At 30.7% G+C, this 16,811-nt stretch overlaps 1 protein-coding gene across 6 annotated transcripts in view; it reads left to right on the forward strand.

The window, feature by feature from the left end:
- heph (polypyrimidine tract-binding protein 1 heph) overlaps positions 1–16,811 on the forward strand; it is a 173,306-nt gene that overhangs the window by 112,916 nt on the left and 43,579 nt on the right. For all 6 annotated transcript variants that reach the window (XM_085818551.1, XM_085818554.1, XM_085818550.1 and 3 more), the window contains 5 exons: positions 12,971–13,120; positions 13,221–13,361; positions 15,539–15,590; positions 15,684–15,742; positions 15,981–16,143. In XM_085818551.1, the coding sequence (XP_085674677.1) occupies positions 12,971–13,120; positions 13,221–13,361; positions 15,539–15,590; positions 15,684–15,742; positions 15,981–16,143 (565 nt within the window). The remainder of the gene's footprint in view (positions 1–12,970; positions 13,121–13,220; positions 13,362–15,538; positions 15,591–15,683; positions 15,743–15,980; positions 16,144–16,811) is intronic.

Genomic DNA, 16,811 nt, shown 5'->3' on the forward strand with positions numbered 1-16,811 from the left:
CTGTTTGCCCATGTGAGGTAATTCTGCCATATTTTTCTAATTCTCACAAATTACTCCATGAAATTTACCTTTCATAAATTTGAATATGTTATTTAGCCTAAGTAACATTAATATCCTATCTTTTGAAATGTAAATTCATTAGCAAAGATAACATCTATACTATCTGAACTATTTCTTGATGTTTTCTGAAGTTTTATATTTGTGAATATTGAATTTTTAAAGAAACGTTAAAAATAAAGAGCGTAATAATGTAAAAAAAAAAAAAAAAAAAGAGCATTCATAGCCAGAGCATTGTCTAAACCAAAAGATTCATAATGGATGGATGCCAAATGCAGGAGAATTAATCTTTTATGAGTAAATAAAATCTATATTGCTGGATATTGAAAATTAATCTTTCTTAAACAGGAATTACCTGGTCATTAAATCTGAAACATGTTCCACAGTTTTTTTTTTAATCTTTTTTATCTTTCATCATCTAAGCAATAGGATTTCATTCCATCCTACAGTTTGATACTTTTGGTTATCTGCAGTATTTTACTGAAACAAAACCAAGTGACACCCTGATAGTTAAATACAAGTCTTAAGTGTTAGGCATATCTGGCATAAAGGTCTCTTGATGTCTATTTCTTGGTATAAATCGACAAGCTAATAGAAGACTAATTCTGAATAGTATTTTATTAGTAACTTCATGTGTGATTGCTAATTTTTAAATATTAGTATTATTTAAAAAAATGCTGCTGTTAACAAAAGTCAAAGATTTTGCTGTATGGAAATATGATAATTTTATCCAAAGCAACTCACCAGAGGGATGACTTCCTTCCTAAGAAACAATCGCCAACCAGAAATCCAAAGCAACTGCCACAGTGGCCTTTTTTAGCTAATAATAGCTTTCCATTTGTTTTGTAAATGCACATGTTTTTAAGAGCATTGTCCTATAATTTTGTGCGAAATCAAAAAGTTTGTTGACAAGAACAGTTTGAGAAAGCTGTTCTCTATGTAAGTCCAGGAGTTCCCCCCTTTTTTCCCTCTTAAACATCTAAAACAAAAGATCCCTGTATAAAACTCTCACTGTATAGTAACTAGAGAGTGTAAAATACAATCTCCATCATGCATTATTAGCTAATATTGGCTTACAGCAGCAATGTTTAATGCTTATCAAAAGGTTGGAACATGAAGTTGTCAAACTTCCTTATCAGTAGTGTTCCGTGGTACCTTGGAACATGAAGTTGTCAAACTTCCTTATCAGTAGTGTTCCGTGGTACCTTATTGACGTTGCTTGCCTTGCTTGTCTGTTATAAGTAACCAAGGGAAAAAACTATTCAAACACTAGGAATTAATTTCAAGTAAAAATCACGAAATATTAAACCATGTTACCTAAAAACTGTGAGAAATTTTTGGATATATCACCGCTGATAGCTGTCCTGGTTTTTCTTCACATATCTCAGTAGATCACCAAATCTCCCAGTTTTTAGCTTTTACTTAGGAAAATGTTTCCCAGCAATAAATCAAACTTAAATTGAGCTAATTCTGATACTGTTCTGTCATTTGAACTGGATTCAGAAATGTATGAATGTGTGCATGCATGTATTTATGTGTGTATACACACAAACGTTTGTGCTTACATGCTAATGTGAACACATCCATTTCTGCATCTGGTCCTGGTAACAGAACAGTACTAACTCTATGACCCCATCCTTTGTGTCTTGGCATATTTTTTATATTAAATTTTACTTGACCTGAATTTCTGTAAAGTTTCAAGCAATGTTTAATTAATATTTGTATTTTATTTTACATCAATAAATGGTATATTATTGTGTTTATATGCACAAAAATACATATTAATTATTAATTTTATTTTTGTTGTATTTAAAAGTGTGTTGCTTTCGTCACATAACAGTTTAAGAAAATTACTAAATTATTAATGTTGGAATTATATTATAAATAGTTCAATCATCTGAATCATGCATTATAAAATGAGCTTGAGTTAGTTTGGAGTTGTTTTCAAATGACAACAAACTTTGAGGAACTCCTGGATTTTATTTATGAAGGTCAGCAGCTGTGGTATATATGTGTGTTTCAGAAAAACTAGAGAATAGCTGGCAACAATGAAGATGTTTAAGGAAAAAGTATATGGGTGAACAGAAGGCCTTTCTTTTTTAATGCCTGCTTTTGGATAATATGTTATATACAAATACTCTTTTCTTTTTCAGCAGTTAGAATGCTATAAATGCTTGCAGCATATGCTTAAAATTATTGAATCGATGGTGTGTTTTATATACAGTTAATGACACCCAGATTAATCTTTTTCATTTATTTACAACACACTAAGTAACTTATGTACACTTTTTGCAAAAAGTAAGATAACTATATTAGAGGAACAAAGTTGCTTATTATATAATTCGCTGTACTGAATATCTGGTCTCACCCAATAAAAAGCAATCTCTGTCTGACCTTTTCCCTCTATTTTTTAAGAGTAAAGTTTAAGTTAGGACCAGACACTACACCCTCTGCTTAAGATTGTGGTTGGATAGAATGTCAAAACACATTTTGGTAACAAAAGTGCTCACAGTCCAACATTATATCTACTAATCTGATACTTGATTATTAAAACATAAAAAAATAATTTTATAATAAAAATGTTACGATCTTTTCATAATAAAATAATTAACTCTTATAAGTAAATATTTTTAAAGGAAACTTCAAAAAATGGATAAGAATATTAAACTATCTGATTTCTGTTTAACATTACAAATATTACTTAGTACAGTAAAGAAATATCTTGCAGTATGTAAGCTATAAAGATTATAAGAAAGCAGATAAGTCAATCCAGTAAAATTAAAGTCCGTAGCATCAAATATCTGAAACAATTTCTGTTCATGTAAGGAAAAGGGTATTCATTGCTTTACCAGCTGGATTAGGTATCTGTATTACCCATTTGGACTCCTAGCTAGTGTTTCATGATTGCGGTGCACATTTGTTAAATAAGGAGTTGGATTATGGTCAGTATATATAATTCAACTTTTGCAAAATGCAAAAATTTTTGTTGAATGCGAAAATCCATGTTTCAAATTTCTTACAAATTTTTTTTTTCTGCATATAATTATATATATGCATCCATCTCAGTAATAGACTACGATTGCTGAGCTCAAGTTAACCTCTGACTTGCATAGGGTATGGGGTAGTTGTGTTCATTGAAATTTTGAGATAAGTAAGCTGCAATTCCTATTTGAGAAGCATCTATTGAATAGTAGCCCCAAAACTGGTATACGCCATGAGGGAGCTTCAGTCAGAGCATCTTTAGGTTAGTCTAAAGCTGTAATCATGCTTGTCTTTCCCTGACAATTCATAAGGTATCTTCTTCTTAAGTAAGTGGATATACTAATTCAGAATATTTTGGAGTGTTATCTGTATAGTACAGTGAAAATTCGTTAATCCGGACTTGTCGGGACTTCGGCGATTCCGGATTATCAATTTTTCCGGATTATAGATCATCAGTTTAAATCTCGTAAGATGGCATGCAGAAATTCTAAAATTAAAAATATGAAACCGTAATTTATGAAATAAAGAACAATTATGATCTAAAGGGTATCAAAATTTACAAAAAAAAAAAAAAAAAAAAAGCTTAATATTTGTTTACTTTATTAAACATTTCTTTCAATGTAAGTTGTTTAAGTTGCTTCGTTTTATATGATAATACTTTCTCTTTAATTCTATAAACAGACATAATTTCTTGTTCAGTTACGAAGTTCCGCTGTTCAAGTCCCGTAATCTGTGCCGAGAATACCGACTAACTTGTCAATCGAAATTTTTTCGTTTTCACTAAACTCTCTGTCACATTCTTCGTGTTTTTATCCATTTTTTGCAGCAATTCCACTTTTTGGTTGATGAACATCGAAACATACTTTCGTTTTGTACGATCCTTTGGGAGCTCCTGAATCGGAAATTCTATTTGGCATAATCGAAAGTTCAAGTTTACTTTTATAAAATTGCTCTTACAATCTGCAAAAAATAATAAGCCGGATCCAATTCGAAGATTAAGGAACATTGCAATCATCAACATTAACTGAAATAGATAATTAGATAATTTTAGCTTATACCGTCCGTTATACGTAAAACGCGCTAGCGAAAACGTATTTTGTGCTTGCTCACACGCATATGCGCAGTCGTATAAGGTCTTACGCACACGCGTAAATGCCTATGCGCATGTGTCAACGCGCCGCATGCGCAGAAAGTTTTTAGCTTTGAGGTCCGGATTATAGATCATTCCGGATTATGGGTGTCCGAATTAACGACTTTTGACTGTAGTTACACAGACCTAATGAACTTATGAGCTGCTTCTTTGTTTTCAATTTTGGTGATTCGGCAATTGCTTTTACTTCCTTGGGAACCTCTTGATATTTCCCTGAACCAATTACATGACCTAAATATTAAATTTGTGTTTTATCAAAATCACATTCGGTGATATTGACTGTAAAGCAAAGCTGTTTCAGCTTAGTATCATATCTAAATAAATCATATGAGATTTGCAATCTTTTGAAAAATTTGTGATGTCATCAGTATATGCTGTGGCAAAATCTTTGTATTTATAGAGTGCTTTATTGATTTTCCTTTGAAATGCTGCTGCAGTGTTTTTCAGACTAAAACTCGTAACTAAGTTTGTATTGTTGTCAATAGATTTTAAACGAAGTGTAAGCGCAACTTTCTGGATTCATGGGAATAGCTCAGTATACTCTTAACCTTTTCATGTGGGCTCGAAAAATAGTTGTGTTCCTTCACTGGGGGCTCTTCGCTAAGCCGTTATGGAAAAGGGGAAAAATACCGAATCTTAACAACGAGGTGATTACCGTATTTGACAGCATATTAAGACGCACCCTTATTTAGACGGCCACACACAAGGGAAAAAAAGTTTCAATAGCGGGGTTTCTTTTAGTTCTCACGTAAGTCAAATAAACAATTATTGAATGCAATTACCTTCACTTATAAGACGCAGGTAACTTTTTTGGGACCAAATTTAGGAAAAAAAGTTCGTCTTATATGCCGTCAAATACGGTAGTGCTCTTATGTTGGCAGAGAGAGATGGTCAGTATTTCTTTTCGGTCTAGCTCCAAAGCTCTAGGTGTTAGAATGAGGGAAGTATTCTAATCGCTTTCACACTGCAGGTAGATATATGCAGTTTTCCCACGAAATGCAATTTATTGTTTTATTTTCGGACGAAATGTTTTATGCTAGAACTAGACAATTTTGTTCACTTTTGGATTTTAAACTTGCACATAGGTTACATACTAAAAAATAAGCGAAGTTATCAGAGCTACCTATATTCACTTGTCACAGTTTAGAAAATTTAGTGATGTAAAATATTCAAACGTATCCTTCAAACAATATATAGATTTTCATTTTAAGCATAATTATCCTGATATTGAAGAGCAAATTAAATACAGTTTAATTATTACAGGTGGTATTAGAAAGCATTTTCGAGTTCCCAAATGAGTGACGTTGCAAATAGCGTTTCCAGGCTTGATTTGCCTTCATATCAGGGTTATAAGATCTTTAAATTTTTCAACTGCTTCACAGTTTTTGGTTCGGTAAAGAAATGCAGAAGCAAACACTGGAGATTTAGAAAATAAAATCCTTGTGGAGTTTCAAAGTATTCAATAACAAAAATTTAGGTTTACCACTTAGAGATATTATATATTACTTTTACCTTAGAATAGAAGGGAAATAGTTGTTCTTTGATTTATATTGTTGCTGCATTTTTTCTTTAAAAGCAAAATTCCGTATTCAGGAACCCATTAAAATTTCAAAAAATAAAGATTTTTGTCGAATGGAGAAATATTTCTTCAGTTTTTATGATTTTCAGAATGCTAAAATTGCCTTTGAGTTATCAGATTGTTATACGAAATTTTCAGATCTCAAGCATTTTATTGTTGCTTTCTTTCGAAGTAATGAAGCTGAGAATGAAGATTCTTACTGAGTTGATGAATATTAATAAAAAATCTTACTGAGGACTAAATTCAGGGAATTAAAAATTAGTACACATCTCAACTCCACTGTACATCCTCAGTATCCTAATATATCATTTGATTCCCTCCGAAACACAATTCTCACGTGAAACGTAATTACTTTCTGAACACTACATGTGACTGAATGGTCAAGACCGCTGAATACTGGTAGTTTGACTTTGGTTCGTGGCTAGGCAATCGAGATTTGCTGCAAGATTGGTTTTCGTTGTTTGCCCCATGTGAAACGTGAAAACGAGATACTTTCCCTTAAAAGTTCTCCATGAAGGTATCCTTTTCCTTAGGTGGGCATCATTTCTTTTAGGAAGGCAGCCTTCGTGTGTTTTCCCATGTTTAATTAATCTAAACTAACATATCTACTTTCTGAAAGAATTGATACAGATATCATATAAACGCAAACGTATAACAACGAATAATAATTGGTATATCAAAACTTAACTAAATACTGGCTAAAGTATGGAAAATTAGAAGAAGAAGATTAAAATCTTCACTCAATTCGGGCTATAATTGAGACTTTTGAAAAGAGTTGGCCCTTTATTAGTAAAAGGAAAGAATCCAGTATTGATTAAATATACATATTTACAATAATTTCTCTACTCTTTTATATTCTTCATTACCCTCCAGCTAAGCTAAGGTAATGTTATCATATCCAAAAGAGACAAAAAATTATAAGGTAAAGTTAAGGCCTGCCTTTTTAATATATAAATTAATAAATTTTGGTGGTATTTGGTTTTCAACTTGTACATTAATTAGTTTTATGATTTCTTCCTTTAAATCGTCATTTTCAGTACATATATTTTTTATTCTGATAATTTGGCTATGAAACGTGTTTTCTATTACTTTTCTAGAGATATTAGAGTTCCAATTAATTAGTTTAATAGTAGGAAATTGGAAATTCCTTCTTTTATCAAATAATTTAATTTCGCTGTGTTTAATAATTTTCAGTTCTAGGAATTCAATAGTATCTTGATTCGTATTCGTTTTATTAAGTGTTAAACTATTTGGGTAAATTTTGAATTGCTCAAAAGTAGAATTATTATTGAAAGTTATAATATCATCTATGTATCTAAAAGTATGAGCAAATAGCTTTAATTCATTTATATATATATGCTCTTCGAATTTAAATGATATTGTCGATTAGTTCAAAGTAATAATTTGTTTGCAATTAAATTTCATTATTTAAAATTTAAATAACTTTAAATTTTCTTTTCATGAATAGAGAATGTTAGTTTGTTAGTTAAATTCAAATATATATATATATATATACTATATCACGATCACGTGATATCGAAATATCGTGATATATATACACTTTGCATGGGGAATCATCAGTAAGATTAGTAAATATAATCATATATTATAGTAATAAATATAATCATATTTATTATCATAAGTAATAATATTTTACATCACCTGTAAATAATAATTCATGCTTTCTTATGAATTGTTGTTGATTCCTCATTAAATGTGTTAAGTTTCAGTTTCTGACAAACACTTTTTATATCTTGAAATGAAGCTTGTGGAGTTGGATGAATCTGTCCAAATTCTTCTTCGTTTTCAGGGATAACTTCCATGGTATTCCCACTATAATATACTTTCCTATTCATGTGAACGTGTCTTATTTTCCCATCAGAGAGTTTGACTTTGTATGAATGAGATGGAAAGTGCTTTATGATCTCTCCTGGACTGGTCAGTCATTTATTGGATCAGTCAGGAATGAGTAAATAAATTTTTATCTCCTGCCTATCCTTTATGTTATCAATGGTGCTTATTTGGCTGCTTATTTTAATTTTCATTTCCTGTATATAATCAACAAACTAATTGAATAATATTTAAAGATATCAGTATCTGTGTATGATAAATGAAACATCAACTTCACGATAATCCAAGGGGCACACTTAAATCTACTCTAACCTATCGTTTTAACATTATTCAATGAAAAAGCGACTAATGAACTAATATTCTGTTATCAAATGGTACAGTAAGTCGATGAATTCGTGTAATGGCAAATTCCATGAGAGAGACACTTATTGAAAAAATAAAACACAATTAATATTTCACATAGCAGTTAGGTGAAAGTACTGATATAATGAACTTTGTTCAATTATTAGTTTACATGCATTTCGAAGAAGGTAAATGAATTGCCGAAAAGTATTTATTTTATGAATTTCTTCATGATAGAGCAACTGCAAATGAAAATTTCAAAGTAATTGACAATTTTAAGTCTGAGAATGGTATTCCTTGGAATAAGTGCATTGATAAGAAGAAAGAGAACAATTTATAGAAATTCCCTGTGATCGAACTGTAACTAAAGATTTCAAAAATAACACACTTGTTAACTTTTAACTGAACTGGGGGGGGGAATAATTTTAAAGCATTTCAAATAAAGCTATTAAATTTTTCAAGGATTTTCTTCCATGTTGTATTTGAAAAATAAATATGGAAGAAAATTGAAAGTAGGTCCTAATTTATGGCTAAAACTAAATAACATAAGACCAGACATATAAGAAATTGTTCTCTCTTAAAGAGGCCTTAATTTGTCGCTAAATTTTAGAACTAAAGTAACAGCAGTATGGTGAAAATAATTTTTCCATTGACAACTGTATTTTAAGTTGTTGATTTATTTATTTTATGAAAATGTGTTGGAATTTTGTTACCTTTTAGTATATTAATGAGCAAACTAAGCTTTTTTGTAGAATCATTGCTAAAGATAAGAGGTAATACTGTGTAGTAATTTTACAGGAAAAAGATCACATGTTAAACCAAAAGAACCCCCTTTTGTAACTTTCTGTATAGTTAAAAGCACTTTTTGTATATGTATTACATTATTTTCTTGCTTTTGTTAAAGGCAAATAAAAAATACTTTCTCATTTGAAATGAATAGAAAAATATGTAATTAAATAGTATTAATTGTATGCCAAAGGAAGTTCATTAATAAAGTGTCTATTAACATATTTAAAGATTCCGTAATGTTTATAGTGTAAATTTGAATAATAACAAAACATGCATATGTAGAGAGAGAGAGAGGAAATTGGTATGTTGCATTTTCTTGTGAAGTTTACTAATCCTTCTTCCACATTGTTTCTTGTTGCATTTCAAGATGTGAAATATGAGGAACACAACTGTGTTTAGGTGTTGCTTGATTCTCAGATGTGAATGCATATAGTCATATCTGATTTTATTGAATATATTTTTACTTCATGTGGTATTTCTCTCAGGAACAGTACTTTTCAAGTTTAATTTGGAAATTGTGTTTATTTGATATATATCAATTTATGGGAAAATTGGACAAATTTATAAGTGGATATTGTTTTTTTTATAAGTGGAGGCTGATTTACACGCTTTTGATAAAAAAAATAATGAATAAAATGGAAATTTGCCTCTTTTTAGTAAGTAAAATGAATTGCCGGTTTTTCTAATGGGGGTACGGTAAAATTCATTTGAATGAAAGATAAAGTGTTTTCAGTTTTAGATCTATTTCAGTTCTACTTGAAAAGTGTACTTTTAAATTTTGTATGTAGATGCGTTGAAAATAGATATAATTTTAAATTTATCGAGCGTTGAATATTTAAAAGTAAAATACCTTTAACCTGTATATTTAGAGTATCAAACCTGTATATTAAGAGTATCAAATAACCTGTATATTTAGAGTATCAAATCATTTCTGTTCTATGTAAAATTAGCCAACCGAGTACCAGATACGAAGCTAATAACTTCGCAAAATTCGAGAGGGAAAAGTAAGGTGGTAGGAGACTCCCAAAACCAGTTTCTAATGATTTGATTGAAAATGCTTCGTTCGCGAGACACGAAATGCCTTCAGCTGCTGGTGTCATGGCCTGCTAACCTTGAAAGATGAGTCAGAATAATAGCTATCATGGCTGCCTGCTTACTGCTAAATCTTTGGTCTGGGAAGGTGGGCAGTTGCGTGGTTCCTGTCTTCCCGCCAAGCGGAAATGTACGCGCCATTTTCTCTTACCCCTCCCACCCTCCAGTTTCATCAACAATTGCTTTACTATGTTTTTTATTTTCATTTTGTTTTCCATCAGCTTTTGTCTTTTTTGCCCTTTGCACGTGTCGGCATTGGGTTCGGCGATCTGAAGAGTTGAATAATGCGCTCTTTCTATTCTGTCCGTCAACACCCCCCCCCTACGATTTCTGAATTCCGGCGTTCAGACAAGCAAAATTTACTGAATACAATGAATCGATATTAAGCTCAGTCTGTAAATAGTTCATTTTTTGTTCATTTGTAATTTTTACTTGTTTCAATGGAATATTTTTTTATTTATCTCGGCAACGCTGTATAAATTTGCTTAAATATGTATTGAATGTGATATTTTGTAAATACTGAAATCTGGATTGGTATAGTATTTAATGATGACTTATGCTAACGGAATCGAATTCCAGTTCAAGATGATGATTGAACATTTGTGATATTCCATGAATACGAGTGTATAGGAGTTAGTCTTGGTTATACTTGCGATGTAACCTCGGGCACCGTTTTTGACGCTGAGACCAAAAGTCCTCCATAAATCATCAAATGCCGGACTTTTTGGGAAGAAGGGTGAACAATCCAGTTATTCACTGGTTTGATTCAGAACATAGGATATTTAAGCATTTCTTGGCAAAGTGGCTACATAATGTTGCATTCAACGGATTCGTTTTGGAGTAATAAATGATAGCACTTGATGAAGAATCAAAACACTTTACACTCGTCTTAAAGCTATGACAAGCACGCGAAAACAATTAGCCTTTAGCCACCTAAAAACAGCGAACAGACAGCTTCCAAAGTGGCAAAGCACTAAACAGCTCCGGATTCTGTCAATCGCTCCCAAGCTGATCTCTGAACTAAAGATACTACGACTGTCACCGTACAGGCAGGGTATCTGTAGCTCTAACCTACCTTCGAGAATATAGCCGAGGAAAATCGCTAAGAATGCGTTTTAGAATGTTCTCGCTCCGTCTATGACATGTCGTCAAATGCAGGATTTCACGCCAAATATGGCAACCCTTCCTTTCCTTTTAACTTTCTGGCAACCCTAAGCCCGCCGTTTGGCTATCTCACGGCGCCGCCACTTTGCATTTCACAACAGTATACTTACTTTAAATTTTGGGGCAAAAGAATCTGTAGCAATAGATTTTGCTGCCATTGTGAGAAGTATAAATAGATAACTAATAACGATTTTATTTATGTTACTGGTGTAAGTGAGAATATTCATCAAAAATGGAAAGCTTTCATAATAAAAATATCAAAAATAATGTAATTTATACTAACATTCTCTTTTACACCACATTACTTGTAAAGATAACTGAATATGTAGAATCTGTTATTGAGTTCATAATGTGTTGTTCATTATAATTATATTAATCATTCTGTTCTTTAAAATTTATGAAGTTGTGCAAAAGAAATTTTTTACTGAAGAACAAAATTTGTGAGTTTGGGTTGAATTGTATCTGTTCTCCCTCCTTGTCAGTTTTGAAGAAGAGGGAATCAGTGAAAGTATTTATTTCTGTGTTAATGTTAAAAGAAACATTAATCATGTTTCCTATGGTTCTCAAAAGTTTTTAAGATTTTTTTTAGAGGGGGGGGGGCAATTTTTGATTTGCCAAAATGTCCATATGTTTACTCATCTGCCATTTTCATAAATTTTTTTAGAACTCCAAAGTGTCATTTCTCTTTTGAGTGAGAAATGACACTTTGGAGAAATAGATTTGGCAATTCTTTGACAAATATATATTTGGGTTACCTGTTGAATTTGTTCTAGGTCATGCTGCAGTACCCTAGGTTCTGAGCACAAAACCCTACATTGAATGAAGCTTAAACATTTCAAAATTATTTGCTTTTTATGTGAATTAAGAATTCATAATGTATTACATTAAAAATAACTTTTCCTTATTTGGAAAGCAGTGCTAAATTAGGCGACTTACAAACAGATTAATTTGAAATAATAATTTGTAAAAATAAGTACCAACATCTGTTACTAAAACTTAAAATAAAATGTCGCTGATCTTTTTTAAAAATTTGTGGGCAATTGTGTAAAATATAAATTTTTAGAAATTTTGTTATTTAATGCTAATTACTTAATTTTACAGAGTTGTTTTATTCTCAAATTTATTTTATAATTATGTTTAATACTAATGCATCCTATATACAGATCTCTTTTATTCTTCGAATAAATAGTATTGCAAAAGTGAAGTTCAGTATCAATAATTTCTTAAATGTATTCAACTATGATTTGTTCATAGGTCCTTAATTTTTTCATTAATTTTTTTAAATTTCATTGATGATTTATTTATTTCGTTGATTGATTCAGAAGTACTCAATTTAATTACTCAAAAGTACTCAATTTCTATGCACAGAAATGCATAATTCCTGCATACCCAGTAATTTTTATTATTAATTTTTGGTTTATAATAATTAGGGGTAGAAAATCTGGAACAAATATTTATGTGCTCCTAATTTTACAAATGCTCACATTTTATTTAAAATATTTCTTAGAACTAACATAAAAAAATTTTAGTTTCAAAAATCATTTCAGAAATAATCTACAATGTTTATATCATGTATTATAAAAACGTGGGCACCTCAACACTTCTAATTAAATTTCATTTTAACATTGCAAGCCATTATTTTTATAAATTTATAAAGCTCACTCTCACACTTTTATTACTTTTCTGATTGTTTATTATTTGTAAAATGAAATCATAGATGAATTTTGTAAAGAAAATTATTATAGATCCCTTAAAATTATATAATAAATTTTCTTTCTCATTTTAGTTCAGTAATTATTTTATGAGTTTCAAGTAAAAGCTTATTTTATAAAAATGTTTTTTAATTTTATTTTAAAATTACTTTCATATTGCAAAATTGAAAACATACATATTTCAGAAATTTTGGGTTTAAAATAAAATTTTACCTTTTATTCTTGCTTTCTGATTTCCTCCTCTGTTTTCAGGCATTTCTAGAAATGAGTGATGAAGCTTCAGCAACATCAATGGTAAATTATTATGCCAACTCAGGAGCTCCTTATGTGAGGGGCCGCAATGTCTACGTGCAGTTTTCAAATCACAAAGAACTTAAAACAGACAGTTCTCATGCAACAGGTGTAAGTAATTTTTTTTTTTTTTTTTTTTTTAAATTTTTTATCAAGAATGCTATCTTTTTGTGAAGTCTTTTTATATAAAACTGTTATTTATTATTTATAGAATGCCAGTACACAGGCAGCATTGCAAGCTGCTCAGGCTTTGGTAAATCACACATCTGATACACAAGGTGGACCAAATACTGTTCTCAGGGTCATTGTAGATAACCAGATCTATCCGGTTACTCTGGAAATATTGTATCAGGTAGGAGCAGTTTTAAATTTTTTTACTAAGTTTTTTTGTGTTTAAGAAATGGATTATAATTAATTGCATGCAATATATAATTTGAAACATTGCAGTATGAAAGTTTTCTGTGTTAAATAAAGATACACGTAAATTTGTGATTTCTTATTTTTAATAATTATGTACTATTCATGTTTATAAAGGTAAACTTCTTTGTAAAGTTTGCAAGCCATCTATAAAACCCCTCTTTTTTGGGGGGTGGGAGAGATATGTATTGTCATTTTTACAAGGGTTTCTTTTAGGAAATCGAATGCATCTAAATTATAAGAAAAAAGTGAGCTCACATTTTTAAGGTTTCAGTTCTCAGCTGGAATTTTTATTCAGCTTATTTATTCATACAAGTCACCATTATTTATTTAATATTGGCTAATTAAATTTTACATGTCACTGATTACAGTATGATGGTTCACAGGTGGCAGGTATAGTTCAATATTTTTGGGGGGAGGGGAACCAATACTTCAAAATTATTTGGCAGGTGGGCACCTTAAATTTATTCCCTTTACAAGTATTATTTTTAAATGCAGCTCTTCATTTTACAAGTACTTGCAGCATAAAAAATATACAGCTTAAATATTTCCAAGATTTTGAAATGGTAATATTAGGTGTTTTAAGAAGTTAAAATAAATTTAGTTTCCATGACAAATCCACAACACTGTAAGGAGCAAAACTGATTCTGGTTTACACTGGGTAAGAATTCGCCAGGTACTGATAAAAGACATAAAATTTTCATTTGTCAATTTTTCTGCTGAAACAGCCCACCAGCGGCCGGGTAATGTCGCTGAACACTGGTAGTTTGATCCGAGGTTCGAACGGCCTGGCTGCATGGGTGTTTTCGGGGTTTTCCCCATGTGTAACGTGTATACAAGCCAGTTCCCCTTAAAAAGTCCTCCACGAAGGCATCCCTCCCCTAAGGCAGATAGCCCTCGAGTGCTTTGCCATAATCTAATAAACCAACCCAAACCAAATCTGCTGAAACAATTTTAACCAGCTATCACCGGAATAAGACTGGCACATATCAGTTACAAATAAGTCAGTTCAATTCAATCAGTATGTTTTACATTTAATAATAATTTCAAAAGAGCAAACATCTGGTTTGATTAATTTAATAAATATTTGCTGATACTGGAGTTTTACTTTGCTTTCTTCAAAAGAGAATAATATTCTACCTTGCTCTATAGGTTAATAAAAGAGTATTATATTTTGCATATCAGTATTGGGAGGTGGGGGGAGAAAAGTAAAGCAATTGGGGGTTATTTCTCAGGCACAGCTTTTCTAGTATTATGAATTTTCTTTTTTTCAAAACCTAATTCTTTACAGTTGCATAAAATTTTTATCACAGTTGCAAGTTATCAAAATAATAGACTAAGCTAAAAAATAAAAACTCTATTCATTAAAAGAAAGGAGAAGAAATACCTTTAAAAATTAATTGAAAACTCCATTAAATGCAACATAAAAGAACAAAATTTAAAATTAGTAAAAATTAAGGCCAGTAACCCATTTACCAAAAAACTAATCAAAGAACAATAAAATCACAAGAATAAAGCGAAACAAAAGTTAAGTTTTTATAAAAAGAAATTAAATGCAATGAGTTTTCTCCTTAAAAGTTGTGAAAGTATTAGTAATCATTATGATTTACCAGTTTAAGTAAAAAGCAAGCACCACTCATATCAATAAATAACAAAATCCTTAGCTTATAATTTAAAAAAAAATTGTATGAACAAGCAATAAGTTCAAAGTAAAAATTAGTTCTGTAAAGCTAATTGAGTTGCTCAATAGTCTTGTTGTATGTCAAGAAGTGCATTCAATAAAAATTATGAATCTTATGTAGAGTTCAATGTTTTTATTTGAGACTAAGGAAATTTTTTCTTCTAAATTACAAAATTTGTTTTAATTGTAATGTAAAAACCTTTAAAAACATGTTAGTTCATTTTAAGTTTTGCATTGTGAGGAAAATTAAAACAAAATCATATGCTTGTTACACATTAAGCAAGAAAAGTAAATCCTATAATATCGTGGCAAAAATGTGTAAAAGAAGTGAATTCACTGTTGCTTTTTAATGCATGCCAGTAAGTAAATTGAGTATAAAAATTTTCTTACATTTAATATGATAATCTTAAGTGTCTTATATATATTTGCAGATTTTTTCTCGTGTTGGAAGAGTCTTAAAAATTGTAACATTCTCCAAAAATGGTAAGAATTTAAATTATTTTTTATGTGTTTATGGTAGACAGTAATAGAAGAGAATGGTATTAGTTTTGTAATCACACGTTTAACCCTCTTTAGGTACATTCCAGGCCCTGATTCAATATCCAGATGTGATTACAGCGCAAGCTGCCAAACTGGTATGTGCTTGTTATTCGTAAATAAATCTTAAACTATATAGATTATTATTAGGAACTTTTTCTGATGACTAAGAGGCTTCTTTGCAGTTTTCCCCCTAATTTTGTTATTCCCCCTTTTTTGAAAAGGGTAACTTTCTTAGTTATTAATTTAGGTTTTTATTCTAATAAAAATACATTTATATGTGTAACTTGTAAATGAAAGTCTCACTTCATATTATTTTTTTTATCTGTTTTGCAGTCTCTTGATGGACAAAATATCTATAATTCGTGTTGTACATTGCGTGTGGAGTATTCTAAACTTTCAAATCTTAATGTAAAATACAACAATGACAAAAGTCGTGATTTTACCAATCCTACTCTTCCAACTGGAGATCCAACTCTAGATAACTTGGGGCTGCCAGGTATTATTTTTAATTTCATGAAATATTTATTTGTATTTTAGCAGTATGGATTTGTTTTCTGTGCTTGGGATTTAAATAATATTTGTACCATGCTTTCTTTAAATCATCGTATAAATTTAGAATGCGTCAAACCTCATTTCCTCAAAATGTTAGGTCAGCAGTGCCCAACCTTGTGCTCGCCGATCTTTTGTACGTTCTCGCCAGCCTGATTAGGTACTATGAAAAAGAAGACCATTAAAATTTTTAAAATAACTATTAATTTATATTTCTTAATTGTTAAAATATGGTAAACATTTATAGGCAATTGAAACACAGAAATACTCGGAAAACCTAAATGCACTGAATAATTTTGAACTCCGCTTCTCTGATTTCCATAAAATTCAATCAATATTATTATTCATCTCAACCCATTTGCCGAAATTAATATTTCGGATTTATCACACAAGATTGGAAATATGTTTAACAAAAATGTTGATGTTTTGGAAATGTGCTCGCCATAGGCCAAAGGTTGGGCACCACTGCATGATATTTTTCTTGCAAGATGTAAAATAATCTTGCAAGATGTAAAATAATCGATTGCTGACTGATAAACTTGATAGCGAACATGGAATCTTATTGCTTCATTTTGATGTTAGATCTCAGCAGGAGAAAAGTCCTTCAACGATTTG

The sequence above is a fragment of the Stegodyphus dumicola genome, chromosome 6 (genome assembly GCF_044657685.1).
Source record: "Stegodyphus dumicola isolate Sdum_Otavi_A_Nest chromosome 6, ASM4465768v1".
Taxonomy (NCBI): domain Eukaryota; kingdom Metazoa; phylum Arthropoda; class Arachnida; order Araneae; family Eresidae; genus Stegodyphus; species Stegodyphus dumicola.